The sequence below is a fragment of the Leptosomus discolor genome, chromosome 1, assembly GCF_034619465.1.
Source record: "Leptosomus discolor isolate bLepDis1 chromosome 1, bLepDis1.hap2, whole genome shotgun sequence".
NCBI classification, from domain to species: domain Eukaryota; kingdom Metazoa; phylum Chordata; class Aves; order Leptosomiformes; family Leptosomidae; genus Leptosomus; species Leptosomus discolor.
In genome coordinates, this window is record NC_141391.1 from 103830852 (window position 1) to 103847350 (window position 16499).

At 45.3% G+C, this 16499-nt stretch overlaps 1 protein-coding gene across 5 annotated transcripts in view; it reads left to right on the forward strand.

The window, feature by feature from the left end:
• The first annotated feature begins 1274 nt into the window (after positions 1–1274).
• TIAM1 (TIAM Rac1 associated GEF 1) overlaps positions 1275–16499 on the forward strand; it is an 82916-nt gene continuing 67691 nt past the window's right edge. For all 5 annotated transcript variants that reach the window (XM_086462211.1, XM_086462246.1, XM_009948337.2 and 2 more), the window contains exon 1: positions 1275–2243. In XM_086462211.1, the coding sequence (XP_086318337.1) occupies positions 1275–2243 (969 nt within the window). The remainder of the gene's footprint in view (positions 2244–16499) is intronic.

The window sequence follows — 16499 nt, forward strand, 5'->3', positions numbered from 1 at the left end:
TCGTTCTGCCAGCATCTGGCTCAATACCCATTGGTGCATCCTGTTAAAGGAGAGGAAATTGCCTCAAGAAATGAAAAACTCCAGATTGTTTTACTGTCAGGGCAGCTTTTTTTTTTCAACCAAGACTAATAAAAATACCTCAAAATGAGGAAGTTTTGTCTAGGAATTTCTGTTCAAGATTTATGGACTATTTATCTAGATATAATCATCTTCTATGTAATTCAGGATCTCCTATTTAATTTTGAATGGCCATGTACTTTAACATTTACTTTTCTTGTTCTTCTTGTTCTTTGGCCAGAAGGAGCCAGTACTACTGATAAAATATTTCTGACATTTGTTGAGTGAGATCACAGACCTCAAAGTGTTTTCCAAGGTTAAATCCAGATCATCACTCCCATCTTCTGGATGGGAAACCTGTTTCATGGTGGGACGTGCACAACTGAATAATGCAGGAGGCTAGGTACGGAGATGGGGACAGAAACCTATTCCCTGTGTTCCAGCTGAGTTTTCCCTTTGCTAGATCAAAGCTCTTAGATCTAGCTATCTGCTTCAGAGTGAGTAGGAAGGAAAGGTTATTTTTGTATAGTCTGAGTCACTCATGCTAATTTATTTTTCATAATATGGCTTTCTTGTGTGGGGCTCTCTGTACCTGCTTAACATTGCATTGTTTTTTTTCTTCCAGAAATCAAACCTATCATTAGCTCACTGCTGAACAGTTGAATTTGTACTTCGCTATTTGGTGCTTCAATTCACAGTTCCTAGCAAAAAAAAAAGTGAAATCTCAGATCAAGGCATATATCCATCTACTTTTTGGCACCTTGTTACATGCAGACAAACAATAGCTGTTGATTTTTTGAGTTTGTAGTGTTGGCTGGAATTGCGAAGCTAATGCTAAGAGTTAAGTGAATGTGTGGAGAGCTGAGATTGCCAGTTCACACCAAGCTTCAAGGTTCAATCCTTCCCTCTTCTACACTCTTCCTTTACAGCAGCATAGCTGTCATCTGGCTTTTTCCTATGTACTGATTTAACTGAGTTGCATTTATAAGTTTGCTGGTACAGTTGCTGGCTCCCTTAACTAATTCTGTGGGATTAGTTGCTGCTGTTAAAGCGTATCCTGCAAGACCTGGTGGAAGCTGTGGTGTAGGTTTCGGGACAGATTCATTAAAAAAAAAAGTTCTTTTGGGTGTACTGGGGTGTCCGTGTGTCTTCTTGCCTGTGTGTTTGGTTGCCACCTTTAATGGTCCCCTCTCTCTCCACTTGCAGAGTGTGACGCCATGGGAAACGCAGAGAGCCAAAGCGTGGAGCACGCCTTCTATGGAGACAAGCACACCAGCCTGGGCCGCAAGCACACTTCCCGCTCGCTTCGCCTCTCCAATAAAGCCTCTCGCCGGACGCGGCATGCCTCTTCTGGAAAAATTATCCACCGTAACTCAGAAGTGAGCACCCGCTCCAGCAGCACCCCCAGCATCCCCCAGTCCCTGGCAGAGAACGGCCTGGAGCCCTTTGCCCAGGAGGCCAACCTAGAGGACTTTGGAAGCCCCATCTGGGTAGACCGTGTGGACATGGGCCTGCGGCCCGTTTCTTACCACACTGACTCTTCCGTCACCCCCAGCGTGGACAGCAGCACCGTCCTCACTGCTGCCTCCGTCCAGAGCATGCCTGACTCAGAGGAGAGCAGGCTTTACGGGGATGAGCCGCCGTTCCTGACAGAGGGTGATGGGAGGTCACATCGATACGCAGCCAACGGGACAAACTTCATGGAGACAGCCAGCTTCAAGAAGAAGCGCTCCAAATCGGCTGACATCTGGCGCGAGGACAGCCTGGAGTTTTCACTTTCCGACCTCAGCCAGGAGCATTTAACAAGCAACGAGGAAATCCTGGGCTTGGCCGAGGAGAAGGATGCTGAGGCCACCCAGGGGACGGAGACCAGTGGCAGCCCCCAGCCGCTGGTCACCTGCCAGCGTGCCAACTCTATGAGTGACTTGTATTCCCCCAAAACCCCGAGTGCTACTGTTAACGGAGGCCCGCGAAACGCCTTTGGAGGGTACTGCCGGAATTTAGTGTCCGACATCCCAGATATCAGGAGCCATAAGATGGCATCAGTTACCGCTGAGGACGCACCTTCCTACAGTAATTACAATACGCTGCCCTGTAGGAAATCCCACTGCCTTTCCGAAGGGGCCACCAACCCACAAATTAGCCATAGTAACAGCATGCAAGGCAGAAGGGCAAAAACTACTCAGGTAAGGCAGTTTTCTTCTATGTAGAATGGAAGTGTGTGGCATTTGCTAAGCTATGTCTGTAGACAGAGATATTCCAGGTTCTTCCAGGCTCTGTTTTCCCTCAGTGCCCTCTTTCCAAAGAGGGGGCTGTATGCAGGAGAGAGCTGAACTAATCGATCTCTGGAGCTGGTTTGATCCCATCACTGCTCCCTTCCTTATCTGCAACTCTGGGCCTTTGCCACTCTTCACTGCCTCTGGAAAAGATAAATCTGCATTTGCCAGCTAAAGATTTTCCTGTGTGTTTTGCAGTGCTGACAGTGCCTTTTTTTCCAGGATAGCTGCCAAAACCTATCACTCCTCTCAGGGAGCTCACGTGCGTTGGTTGTGTCTCCCCTCTCTGCCCTCCCTGCCCTGTTGCCGTCCCCTCCCTGCACACGTGCAAGCACTCCTTGTCTCTCGTGTCTGGAAGCAAAGAAGAAACCTTGAAGTGTTTCCTCTCCCCTCCATCATAAACACTCTCTAGGCTGAAATGTCACTCTTCTAATTAGCCGATGTTCACATCTGCAAAACATCACCCAGAAACGGTGCTGTCCCCTCGCAGGCGACTGCCACTCCTGCAAGCTGCGGTGCTCACCCGCAGTAAACTGAAAAATGATGGATGGGGGATGTAGAATGTATGAAGGAGACGCTGCTTCTTGTAGCCAAGGAAGACATATCCTTAATCCTTCATCCTTTTAACAGTCAGCACAGATGAGCTTTTCTATCTGGTGCCCCTCCCGCACTCCAGTCCCGTGACCTTTGCTTTGATGGCTGCTGTTCGGTCTTTATTATGGTTTGCCTTGCTTTTCTTGGCTGTGTTCTTGCGTGATTGAGTTACACAGCACCACCTCGTGCTGCAAGCAGCAATTCTGCTTACAGTTAAGTGGCAGACTGCTCTTAGAGAGGGGGAAAAAGGAGCTACAAATCCTTCCCACCTGTACAAGCTGCACGTGGCATACATGTTGCAGGCATATTGCACTCATTTTAAGTTCATTTGTCTGGCTTGCTGGACCTTGTCGGAGCAGTGGTCCAGCCGCCTAATGGAAGACACTGGCTGTGGCGTTTTTTACGTGCGCTATTTTCTAACTGTGGGCACTGGCTCTGAAACATGGCTGGGGGACACAGACAGAAGAGTCTGACAGCACAGGTCAGAGCTGTGCACCAGATTGCATGCTTCAGCGGCTCCCCTGATTTTATTGCATGGTTTCTCCTACATATGCTGTGCAGCGTACACACACTGCGCCGCGTGACCCAGAAAAAGAAAAAAGCGGCACGTTGCATCAAGGTCGGAGGCCGGCAGGCTTGCGTCCTGCTGCCGGGCTGAGCTGCTGGCAGGACACCAGCATTAAGAGATACCAGGCTGGGCAGTGCACGTCAGGCAGGTTGCAGCGTGCCGCATTGGAGGTGCAGGGCTGCGGAGGTGTGGAGGGCTGTTGAAGGGTGAGGGGAGTGTGTCCCCTCTGCCGTCGGCTGGCACGGGCTTGTGAGAGCTGGTGGGAAGGAGTTGCTGAGTGACTTACCGTCTGTGCTTGATCTGTGGAGATACGCTGCTTCTAAATATAAAAATGACATGCTAAAACAGATGCTGCAGCGTCCCACAACAGCAGCTTTGTACTTCAAAATCAGCTCTTTATTTTTGGAGGTATTTTTACAGTGCGAGCGCAAAACCCCTTTGGTGCTCCATCAAGGCAGTGCAGGATAAAAAGCAAGAGAACAACAACAACAAGCAAAAAAAAGGATGTTATTTGGCAGCCTTGAACGTAACAGCTTTCATGGAGATTGTTAGGTGCAACTGCTGCCTCCAGCCCTCTTTCAAGTGTATTTAAGAAAAAGAGAACAGTGTTGCTGATGAACAGTGAAGCATTTGGTTTTCTTCTTGGTAGTAAGAAGATTCCTCTGAGGCATTTAGTGAAAGTCACGAATTTGCATAGCATTTTGGGAGGCCTCAGCCATACCCAGTGGAATCACTCTGTGGGGCTGGTTTCACTAGATGTATCTCCTGAGCTTGGAGACGGTGGCTATGAGGAGTCTCAGCAGTGATTATTATTACCAGGTATAAATGCAACAAAATGAAAGCTTTGGAAAGGTCAAAATTCCTTCCAAGTCTTTAATTCTAGCAGCATACAGTAAGTATAAGATACTTGCCAGCAATGAAGTCATGCTAGCCCAAGCCTACCTTTAGCAAGCTTAGGGAAATGACTATCATTATGTATGTGTTAGATAGAGCAAAAAGGAAGTCCAAATTTGCACACAAAGTAAAAGGACTAGTTCCTTGATGAACCTGATTAGGTGGCTTTGGATGGGGTGAGAGGAGGGAAGCTACCAACCTGCCTGTGCACCAGGCCCCCAGTCCGACTTTGCTCATCTTTGCTCGACACCCCTGATGTGAAGTAGAGCGTGATGGTTACCCTACCTGAGATGGTGGAAGCTGAAATGTAGAGCTGATGGCCTTACTGCTTTGCTGTTAATGTGCTCCCTGGCACTGCGTTGGTCTGTCCCAGCCAGAACTTGGACACAGTTTGGGGAATTTTGCTTTCCTCTGCCCTTCCAAGTCTTTCAACACTTTCTGAATGGGCTTCACACTCTTGATGACCACCTTGAGCATTGCCCCAGAGCCTGCCTTCTGTGTCCTCGTGCTGTAAAACATTTTATGCTATAAAAACAATTTAATGGACTGAGGCAAAACTTTCATGTTTTTCCCAGCCTTTTGAACTGCCTCCCCTGATCCCAATCCCACAAAATCATAGTTATGTCTTAGGGCCACAGGGACACCACACAAAGGTGACCCAGGGCCACGTTTAATATGGTGTTGGACACAGTTTTCCTCCTTGGCCTGAAGACCAGTGACCTGTCACTGCCTCTATGCTATTTAACAGTGCAGAGGTAGCCTCCTTGTTCAAAGTTGCCTAATCGAGACTCATAGCCAGGAGTGAGGTTTCAGCCCAGATCACTGTTGCCCATCCTCACAAGAATTTGGGTTTGTATTTGCCAGTGGGTTTTTTTTCAGCTTTTGGAAAGTCATAGCTGGGAAATTTGCATGGTTTTTTTAGTCTCACCTGCCCTGGTGCTAGAAGTGCTGGAAGGTCCTGATGGTCACTCGTAGGTATCGTTTGACTAGTCCAGTTCCTAAAGAGGTCCCTGAAAGCAGAAGACACCGAGTGCAGGGTAAGTCTGAGACCACAGCAATGGGCTTGTTCCCTTGTGTTTGATTCCTGAACTCAGCCATGTTCAACTACATGCATGTACATCACCATATTTTCCATATGGGCTAAATTTATTAGAAGTTGTCAGTAGCTGTAATTTTTGTGATGTGCTGACCACTGCTACTGGAAAAACACATCCTTTAATGTGCAGAAAGGAGGTGCCAGAATCACAGCCATATGTGTTTTGTTATAACGCCTTATCCATAGGTTCTTTACAAGTACGTGGTTTACATTAAATTAAAAAAAAAAAAAAAAAAGAAAGAAAATCTTTCCCTTCCAAATTTAAACCTTAAATTGAACTGTGGGAGTCACTTTCCGCTAATTGAGAAGGAGAGCTTTTTAATACTGGAGAGACAATTACATTCAATGTGCACAAGCGATTAATATTCACAGGGTGGCTTTGGGGCACCCACGCAGCAGTTCTGTTTCTCATAACATTTTAACATTAAGGGTTCAGATCTGCTGAAGCGAGACTTCCCGGAGAGCTCTGCTGGGATCCTGTTTGGCTTTTGGAGCTGATGTGATGTAGGTGGTAAAAGCTTAATTGGCTGACATTTTCACCCATTTTTGCTTGAAGGGAGAGAAGCTCCGCTTGGATACAGCTTGTTCTGACTGTGGGTTGTGAGATCTCCAGGATCCTACAACCTGCTTGTTGGGATCCAGATTTTGTGAAATGGCCCTGTTGTGTGTTGTGTCCTGCTTGCAGCTAAACATCTGCCTGCAGGAGACTCCCTCCTCCTCCTCCTCCTGGTGGATGTTCAGGCACAAACGTAACCGTATGCTCCCCTGCTGTTTTGAGCCGTAACTGAAGTTTCAGAGGGGCATTAGGGAATGGCAACCTTGAGATATGGTTTTGTGTCACTTCCAAGCCCGTCTTGCCACTTCCTTATTCCATGTTCCCCCTCTGTGGATGATTTCTCACTGCTCTTTTCTTTAGACCATCAAATGGAGGGATACAGCCTCGTGTAGGGCATGAACCTCTTTTGACATTTCAAACGTTGCTACAATGGCAGTCGGATGAAGACATCCTTATATGTACAGAAGATGTTCTGGTCACACAGCAGAATCTGCTTGCCAGGCCATGGTGCCAGCAGCCTGTCTCTTCATGGGTGTCTGCTGCAGACTGACATGAGCCAGCACTACCTGATGCTGGCTCCAGCCCTGCAGGTCCCACTCCTCCCCCTCTGGTTGTTGTGATGGTTGAGGTGTTGATGGCACTGGCCATTGAAGCCAGAGACCTCTGTGGGATTGCAGTGCTGGTATTTGCTTTGTGGGGGAAGACATTAGTAGTTCCTAGTAGGTGTAGAGCTATGTGTGGCCTGTCTTCTAGGGGAGCGATGGTGTTTTACAAGCAGTATTCAGAGCATGGTGTGACTCCTCTGTGATTAAAATCCTAGGAGACACGGTGGCCAAAGCATTTCTGCATGGTCAACCACTCACATACAAGAAGGGTGTCTTGTTCCTCTCTGAGCTTTATAGCCCAGTTTGTGATTTCCTCTGGAAAGCTCAATTCCAGTGTTAGCGTTGCAATGGTGCAGTCCAGGTTTTTTACATAACTTTTGAGAAGGAGCTGCAAGAAGATGCCGGTCAACTCTGCAGGGAAGACAAAGGTTTTTTACAGCATCTTCAGTCCAGTGTTTGTTGTGAAACTGAGCAGGGGGAGAGTGAACAAACTTCCTGCCTGACTGACTTGGAAACTGCGCCTCCTTCAGCGCCAGCCCCAGACTATGTCCTTGGCACATTAAATCCCCTTTTGTCCAATTTTCAAGTTTATTATTATTTTCAAGTTATTTTTAGGCCTCTCTAGGTAGCCTGAAGGAATCTGGGATCTCAAGCCTTAAAAAAAAAAAAATCCTATATAAAAAAATTTTGCAGAATATGCAGGAGATGAAACCAAGTTTTTTGTGGGAATTAGATCACGATGTACAGAAAAGCAGTCTAAAATTAGAATATCTTTCCAGTCGATATTATTTTTTTACCATCTCAGGAAATTTTATAACAGGTTATAGTGTTTCATTATGTTCTGTAGGTTGGCTAAACTCCAGAGAGCTGATACTTGTTTTTGAGTTGTGTAAAACTTTTTCACAAATGATTTTGTGGCATAGAGGATATAACCTCAAAATGTAAAAACACCGCACTGGGTCAGTCACATGAAAGCACTATCCAGCCGAGTACCTTGTTCCCCAAATACCAAGCGCTCAGGAAAAGAAAGAAAGAAACTGGGAGAGTACTGGGTGAACTTTCCTTTAGGGTGTTCTTCCCGGTGCCAGAAGATTAGCGATTTGAGTCTTCTTGAGTGAGAAATGCATCCAAGACTGTTGGGTTGACCTGTCCCCCATGACTTCTCTTTTTCTGAAATAATTTTCTGCTTCTGGCTTCCACTGTATCCTGTTCACTCTCTGCACAACACTTGTGACCTTACAGGCTGCTCTCACAGCCCTCCTTGGTCATCGCTTTTCCAGGTAGGGTATTTTCAGCAGCTGAAGCTCTGCTTTTACAAAAATAATTCTGTACATCTCAGTTTGTAGTCTGGAAAATATAGCTATTTTCAACAAAGTGTGATTCTTAATCAGATTGACCCAGACCTTTAATTTTAGTTGCTTGACTCCAGATGGAATCGAGGGAAGCACTAAAACCAAAGTCATGTATCATTAAATTATAATTAATGGCACATAGTTTAGTAAGTGCCTCAAAGTAAGATGTTACTGGTTTTCAGCTGTAGTGTGCATCTGACTGATTTGAGCCTCTGTTCACACAGTCCCATAGTGCCTTTCAGACTGAGGTCATTCCCAAGGTCTTGGATATAGCCTGAGCTGTGCTCCGAATCTCCAAAAACTAGAGATCCTAGAGTTGAATGGTTTGGCTCAGGTGACTCAAGAGGCAGAATCCCACTGGAGAGAACTAGTCAGCCAGTCACTTTGCTGAGCCTCCGGGCAAACAATCCTATTAAAACCAAACAGCTCTGTTTTCAGGTACTAGCCACAGGGCACCGAGTTAAAGGGGTGGAAATGGACTTGGGGGGGAAGGGGTAACCAGCCCAAGCTGGCACCACTGTAAACTGCTTGTGAAACCACATCTCAGGCCCTGCTGGCTGCTGATGTGGCAGCTCTTAGTGGGTCTGAATGACCAGACCCATTTAATGGCTAGACCAAACAGGCTGTTTACAGCCTGGCTAACTGGAAGTGGATTCAGCATGAGCCTGGAGGAAAGCTTGAATAAGACGGCTTCAGACCCAAACTCAGAGGTCTTGACCCTTGTTCTATCACCAGGCTGCCTTTCCCAGATGGATGAGATTAGATCAGGTAATGCCTGTTCGGGATATTTTAAAGCAAATAGCAGTCATTCACTTCAGAGTGTACAACTCTGTCCCAATATTGTCAGGGAAAGAAGCATGTGAAAATGAGTGTTTTGGTCTTTGCTGGCAAATATTTTGATACTCTTTGGAAGATCTTAATTTGTTTTTCTTCCTTTGCTCATGGTCTGAAGCCAATGGAAAGCAAATCAGCAGTCCTGATACCTGATCTAGCTCCATTCAGGCATGTTTTGTTTAAACAGTAGGACTCTGTCATTTATACATCTGAAGTGCTTGTACCATTGGCAACAATTGTATTCTCTGTAAAGCTATATACGCTGCATATTTTTAGTTTCAAGTACTTTCCACTTAAAAATCACAGACAGGTTGCCTCAGCTGGTTGTTTGCTGGGCTGTGCTTACTTAGATGGATGCAATTTGCTGCAGTGATCCTTTCCAGTGAAGTGCTCCATTGAAACGTTTCTTTTCAGAGAGCTTCAGCATGTGATCCTGTGACTAGTCATCATCCCAGATGGCAGACACTTCCCTGCTCCCTTAAGTTAGGTGATTGTTCAGGTGAACACCTCCCAGATGATACGTGTTGATTTCAAGCTGCTGTTTTAGCAGCTTTTCCCCTTCCCCACTTCTACTCCTTGTATTACATTTCTCAGGAAGATTTGCCTCTTCTTGGCACTGAGCGAACAAAAAGTAACCTAACCCTGTATTTTACTTGGAGGATTTTGGCTAGGCAGGTTGCCATTTAACTCGAGCACAGTTAGGCTGCTCGCGTTAGTTTATGGTTAGCTCAATCCCTCTAGAAACTTTTTTCAGCTGGGTGGTCCGCTGGGATGAAAGCAAGGTAAGTTTTGGGGAGGTCCTCGGCATATCATTTTGGAACAGAGGGATTAAACACTCACGCTCAAGAACTGAGACTTCCTCCCGCTGTTGGGGATGGAAAGTGGGCGTCCACCCCAAATCTGCGCAGGTGTCAGAAGCTGGGTGCAGGGACCACACTGAAAGAGACTTTACTAGGTTATGGGTTGATTCTTATTCATGGTATTGTATACTTTAGCACCCCTTAAAAGTTAGTGCTAAAGCCAGGGAAGAGCCAGTGTGCTCAGGTCCCATGGTAGTGCTTCGTCCTGTTTCCTGCTAAGGGCCCTGTTGTCCTTTGTGTGTTGTCCCCTGTTACTAAAAAGCAAAATCAAAACATCCTTCCCCTTCCCTTTACCCAATACTTTTATCACTTAGGGATGCAAAACTATCTGAATGTGAACAGATCACAAACTGATACCACAACTGTCTTGAGGCAGTGAAGAGCTCTTCACCGTACCTTGGAGAGAAGGGTAAAGCTGTCCCATGCATTTCCCTGCAGCTTTATGGGGGACAGTTTAATCTTCAACATTTTCTGTTTCACAGCTGACAAGTCCTCCAGGGTTTTACTTTCCTGTCTGCTGCAGGAGTCTCTGTGGGTCCATAATTTGCCTTTAAGGCATCTGAGTCAGCTAAGAAAACCAGGCTCCTTGGAGAGCATGGTGGTGTACAGAGGTGATCTTTCTGGAAGGGTCCACATATTAGCTGGAAAATGTCTGTCTGGGGAGTCAGTGAACCAAAAATGTTCCCAACTGCTGTGTTAGAGGCACCAAGCTAACGTGAGAGCTTAACATTGAGTGAAGTAGCCAAGTGTAGTACTGAGATTACAGCCATCTGTATCAGAGTTGCCTGCAAAGGAAATGCGGTTGATGGATGCTTGGTACGTTGGTGTTTGCTACCTGCCTGTCCCGCAGGAGCAAAGTGGATGCACATCTCCTTCCCATATTCAGGTATCTTCTGGTGCCTGGCAACCAGTACTTTGTCTGTCTTTCCAAGGTGCCAAATTACACTGTACAGCATTCACCAAGACAAGTTCACAAAGGAATCTTGGAATCAAAATCCATTGAAATCCATGCCTTAAGACTTTCCCAGGGATTATTGCCCAGAAACCTGTGACTGTGATTCATCCTTTCATAATAAGTGTGAAGTTTACTGCTAGGAGAAATATCTAGAGGTCTGGGCTAGTACCTTCTTTGTCAGGATTAAACTTGATTTCAGAGGACCATGGCCAAGACCTGCTTGCTTATTAAACCGCTCCAAGCAGCTTTAATAACACTTACAAGAGTTTGTCCTTTTTTAAAAAATTTTGAGTCTTTCAGACATCTGAAGACCTGTTGCACTTGTGCAGTGAATGCACAGAAGTAGGAACCAAAGCTGTTTGTACATATCAGTATCTGATCTCTTTGAATTCCCAAAGGCAACAAACCCAGCATCTCAGTCTAGTGTCCACATACAAATTGCAGTTGGCTTGTAACTGTACCTCACTGGACCTGGGAGCCCTCCTAGGAGGTGTGAACAAGACCCAACCAATCCAACAGAAAACTGCAGTTGGCCTGTGTTGGTCTGTGGCTGTCAGTTTAGCTCTCCAAAGCCTGCTGTCAATCTGGTGCATCCTGGCTAGTTCTCAGGTAGTACTGTCCTGTTGTATGCAGGCCTGTAGATATCTTCAAAACTTTCTTTAGTATCAGCTCCCAGCATCTTGTTGAGGGGCTTTGTTTGTTGCTGCAGTGGCAGATCTCCTTCATGTCATTGTTATAATTCCTCTGACTTTTATGTTTATGTGGACACGATTCAGTATGTTTGTAACAGCCTTCAAAACTGTATGCCTCCCAGACAGAACGAGCTGTGGAGTTGCTTTTATGTGTCTCCATTGCAGACACTCATTTCTCCCACTCAGGTTTCAATTGCAATTTATGATTTATCTTTGCTTCTTTGAATGTTTTTAACTCTTTTCAAGACAGATAAGTCTTTTAATGCATTCATTAGAATGTGTTCAAGTTACTCTGGAGAAAGACTGATTTTGATTTGGAGCAAGTTGTACCTTAACAGACCACCTTGACCATCAACTGATGGTAGAGTCAGTACTGAAAAGCAAAGAAAAATGCTTATCAGGCCAGTCTTTTTCTACATAAGAGCTTCAAAGAGACACCAGGCACATAAAAGCATGCAAACCATCAGGCTGCTTAGCCATCTATTTTAAATGTATTCCGCAGTGCTTGCCTAACTAGCAACCAGACAGGCTATGTGCAATTTCAAGATGTTGCTGAACGTGAACACCTTATTGCTCTGTTGCTAAACAGGACGGGGAACAGAGAATTTGTGTTCTCTTGAAGGGAGCCCCTTCCAAGAAAAAAAAGAAATCACTTGGTTGTCTTTTACTAAGAAGTGCTTTCAATCTAATGGTTAATTTAGAAAGAAGTATTAACCACATATGGAACTATTTATATTAAGGAAGTAAGAGTTTTCCTACTAAATCAGTCCCATGTGCCTAAAGTGCCCATGAATCACTGCTGTCAGTCAAGCAGGACAAAGTGATTCACCAAGACATTTTAATAGTCTCTGTAACAGGGCTGTTGGTGGGAAGTTTGGTAAGTGCATCGTTATTGCAGATGCTCTGAATGTGTCCAGTCATGAGCGGGAGAGTTGGGCAAGGCTTATCTCAAGAGGGTTAAGAAGGCTTAACCCTCTTGCTAGCAGAGGCTTGTACCAAGTATGTTCAACAAGGGGACAGAGACACTTGGAACCTGCCCCAAAACTTTTCTCCTGATTTTTGCTAGTTGAAGGTAGACATTTTTTCTAAAGCAAAAGGTTGTTTTGGGTTTTCTTCCGTGTATCTTTTAAATCTAGCAAGATTTTTCTAGCAAATGTGTCTGTAGCAGACACATAGAGGTATGAGTATCACGTAAGTATGCAAAAGCTACAGCACCAAGCACATTAGCTTGATGTAGCTTGCATTACAGTTTTATTCCCCACTGACTTGCTTTGCATTAAACCCAGCGTGAACACTGTGAGGAAAAAACCCATATATTTAAAAGGGTTGCTAATACTTTCACTAATATTTTACCCAGTTCGATCATCAGTTAAATTGTTCTCTCCATTTGATGGGGCTGTGGTAATTCCACTTCATTACTCTTGAATGCTATTAGGGCTGTTGTAGCTGTCCTGGCACGTGGCCTGCTTGCTGGCCTTGCTGCGTTCCTGTTGGTAACAACAGCACCATTCAGTCTGTCTCTGTTTTTTCATTTTGTGGCATATCTCTCTGGCATTGGGCATTCCACCTTTCCCTCCTCTTTCACTCCATTACTGTCTGCTCAACCTTTTTCCATAAACCGTGGGCATTTAGAACTGATATGGTAGCACTGCCAGTTTAAGAAATGATGCTCTCCTCCATCATCTTCAGCAGCAGCAGGGATCCCAGATCCTGATGGAAGCTGTGCCACTACTTACCGCCTCCCCATCAAGGCACACAGTGCAGCACAGTCATTAAAGCCTATTTAATTCCCTTGTTCAGCTAGTGGTCTTTATGCGACTTTTCTCCCTGCTTTCCACAGAATAATCTTAAATTGAAGGGACAAAGCCTCCCGTTTATTCAGTTTATTGTCTCTGTGGACTAAGACCTGTTGTGTTTTCAAAATACCAAAAACTGCAATTCCCACAACTTCCCCCATCTCTCTGTCTTGGAGGAAATACGCTTTCTTTTCTTTGCTGCATGCTTTCTACTTGGTGTGGCCAATTTAATGATTTCCACCTCCCTCTTGCTTTGCCCTCATGTCCTCCCAGGCCTGAAGCTAGATAAACACCAGTAGGAAGGCTAAGCGGGGCAGCACAGATTTTAGTTCCAGTCTTGCATTTGGTTCCTGGGATGGTATCTCTGGGCAAAAATATTCCTCTGTGTGGAGGCAGCTGTTTGCCAGCCTGAAAATACAAAACACAAGATCTCTGGTGAGCTGCAGTGTCCTGAATCTTATACAGAGCTGAATGCAACTTTTGGGGGTTTTAACCAGTGAAATAAAACAGAGCCCCTTGATGACAGCAATTACAAGTCCAGAGTAATGTGCTGGTGATTTGTTATAATGTGTGTATAATGTCCAAAACTGTGGGCTTCAGAAACATGCATTCAGCAGTCTTCAGCTGTCTCACAGCTCCTGCCATGTGCCTGGCACATGCCATCAACATCATGATGGAGAGCTGCAGCGATGCTGGGCAGGAGTCAGAGGGGTGAGTAGTGAAGGCTAAGTTGTGTCTGTAATTCACTCCTGGCCTCAAGAGTCTTTGCCTGGGAGCTTCTTCTGCTGAGGAGTGAAAGGCCTGTTTCGTTAGCAAGCCTTTGTGGTGCATCCCGTCATGGACCTGGGGTGGTAATAAGTCTTCCTCAGAGGAGAGGGCCGTTGCTGTCACCCAGGAGGCCTTTTGAGAACCTGAGCAGGAAATGTGAGTAACTTTTAAATAGCTCTCATCAAGGTTACACAATGTTCGCTTTGCTTCTGGGCAATAGCCTGTGGTGGCCATGTCAATAGGTACTTTGTAGCTGGACACCAAAGCTAGGGGCTGGCGTGTCCACACTGATCTCAGTAGTGGAGAGCCAGCCATGCTGCTCACAGTGAGTTTGGATGCTTGATTTTCAGCATCCTTGTTTGAAAATTTGCAGGAGTATTTATGTGCCTTCAGTGATGTGCTCATCAAACCCTGCTATGGTTTGTTGCTTGGCTTGGGAGTGTTACCCCTTCAGCCTCGGCATGTTTCTACAGAAGCACAATACTAAACCTCTGTACTTTCTGCTGAACTCTTTAATTGAATGCCCTTCAGTGTGCGGATTATAGCACTGTGAGAAGGCCAGAGCAGATGCCAGCTGCTTCTTGAGAGCTTCTTATACCCAGCAATGAGAACAAGCTGACGTTGCAGAAGGAACTCAGAAGTCGGAGGCCTGTGCAACGAATGCTCTTAACCCTACTAACCCCGAGACCAGTCTTCTCAAACAGCAGACTTCTGAAAGCGCTAAGCTCACTCAATGTCATAATTCATGACTGTGAACAATCTTAGCAGGTTGTAGGTTTTGAACTGTTCTGACCTTTGTATGCTCAGATCCTCCTCCTACCAAAAGGCTTGCATCAGTTGGCAAGAAGTCTTTGATACGGAATACTTAAGAGAGGAAAAGGGAGTGCAGGAAGCAGAGGGGATGAGGGGCAGGCCTGCTGCATTATGCTGAAAAGATCGTTTGACCCATCCAGCCTATCATTTGCATTGTGGTAAAGATTATAAAGGTGTTTGCAAAATGTGCTACAATTTAAGCTCATGACCGTATATGACATATTTCCATCCTCTCATTTTTTTATACATAGTAAGCCGTTATGCCCATGTATCAGTTATGGAGTATAATCTCCATTTATGGACAGGGAAACTGAGGCAATTAATGCTGTGTCTCATCAAAGTTGCACAAGAAGGCAGCTGTGTCACACGGGGCATGACGGACCTTGAGAGCCTGCATTGCTTGAATATCTCTGGGTGCACTTCTGTTTTTGAAAAAATACTCCCGTCTTCTAAAAAGTACCAAGAAGGTTTTGCGCATACGCTGGCTGGCAAAATTACAAATCCTATCTCCCTCAAGTTGGGGGTCTGTTTTAGTAGCTCTTTATTTTTTTAGACCAACTGATTCTAGTTTAAAGCATGAGATAAGCTTCCTAAAAGTTACATCAGCTAAAATTTTGGAATTAACTCTATACTTTTTGTATAGAATGAATAAAATAATTATGAGACAGATTGTATATTTCTTAAATCATTAACCTAAAATAAAAATCTCAAAACCTTAAATAACTTTTGTTGCCACTGTTATGCAGCATTCACTGCAGAATGAAGATTTGTTTATGCTATATGAACGGCACACTTTTTCCCTTTAAAAATGTTACGGAGGAAGAAGGGCCCAGAAAACAAACGCAAACCCTGATCATTCTATGGGAATAGTTATCGCAATGAACATGGGGGATCCGGTTCGGTTCTTTGGCACCCTAGTTTTACGCCGATGTAGCTGTGTTGGCAGAGAGGCAGTGCCTCGGGCACATGAGTGTCGAGCGGCTGTGCCAGTCCTGCCTCCCTGACGCACGGGGTCTCAGATGGAGGGCTGTCATCCAAAGTTGCACTGTCCAACATGATGGAGTGCAAAAACTCGCTTGTGGCAGTGTTTTGTAAACACTGGTTTCTGAGCAGCACTAGTTCCCCTCTCCAGATATCCCTCCTTTGGAGTGCTGCAAGAAATGGGAAGATAATTGGCTTCCAAAAAACAAGTGTATTGGAACTGCCGGGAAAAAACTTGCGATTGTGAAAACTGCTCTGTACGGGTAGACGACTGCATTTACAGGAAGCCCTGCTCAGCTCATTCACATGCAGTGGGAGCAGAGGGATATTGGCCTGTCCAGAACAGCTTGTCTATCACTATGTATTGCATTAAATAACCAGACTGACTAGGATAACTGTGCTCATGGAGCGGGGAAGGAAGTACTTATTCTTCCAGCTGGACTCCAAGTCTCCCTTGAGACGTAGCGTTTATGAAGAATGAGCCCATCCGTTATAAATTAATGCCTTAAAAGTTAGTCAAATTGAGCAACACCCCTCCCCTCCCCCTAAGGTTTCCTCATCCAGCTCTTGCTCCACAGGAGGAAGGTTTCAAACAGAGCTTGGCGGAGGGTTTCTCAGTTTCTGCAGAGCTACTCTTGGATGCATAGAAAACTGGTGCTTGAACCAACACTTAAATGCTTGTTTTCCCTATTTTTTTAAAAACTCGTAAATCAAGCACCAGCTGCTCTTGCAGGAGAGGTAGAGACTAAAAGTCCTGTTGTTTTGGCCATATTTCTCACTTCTTTGTATCTTCTTCCCTGGC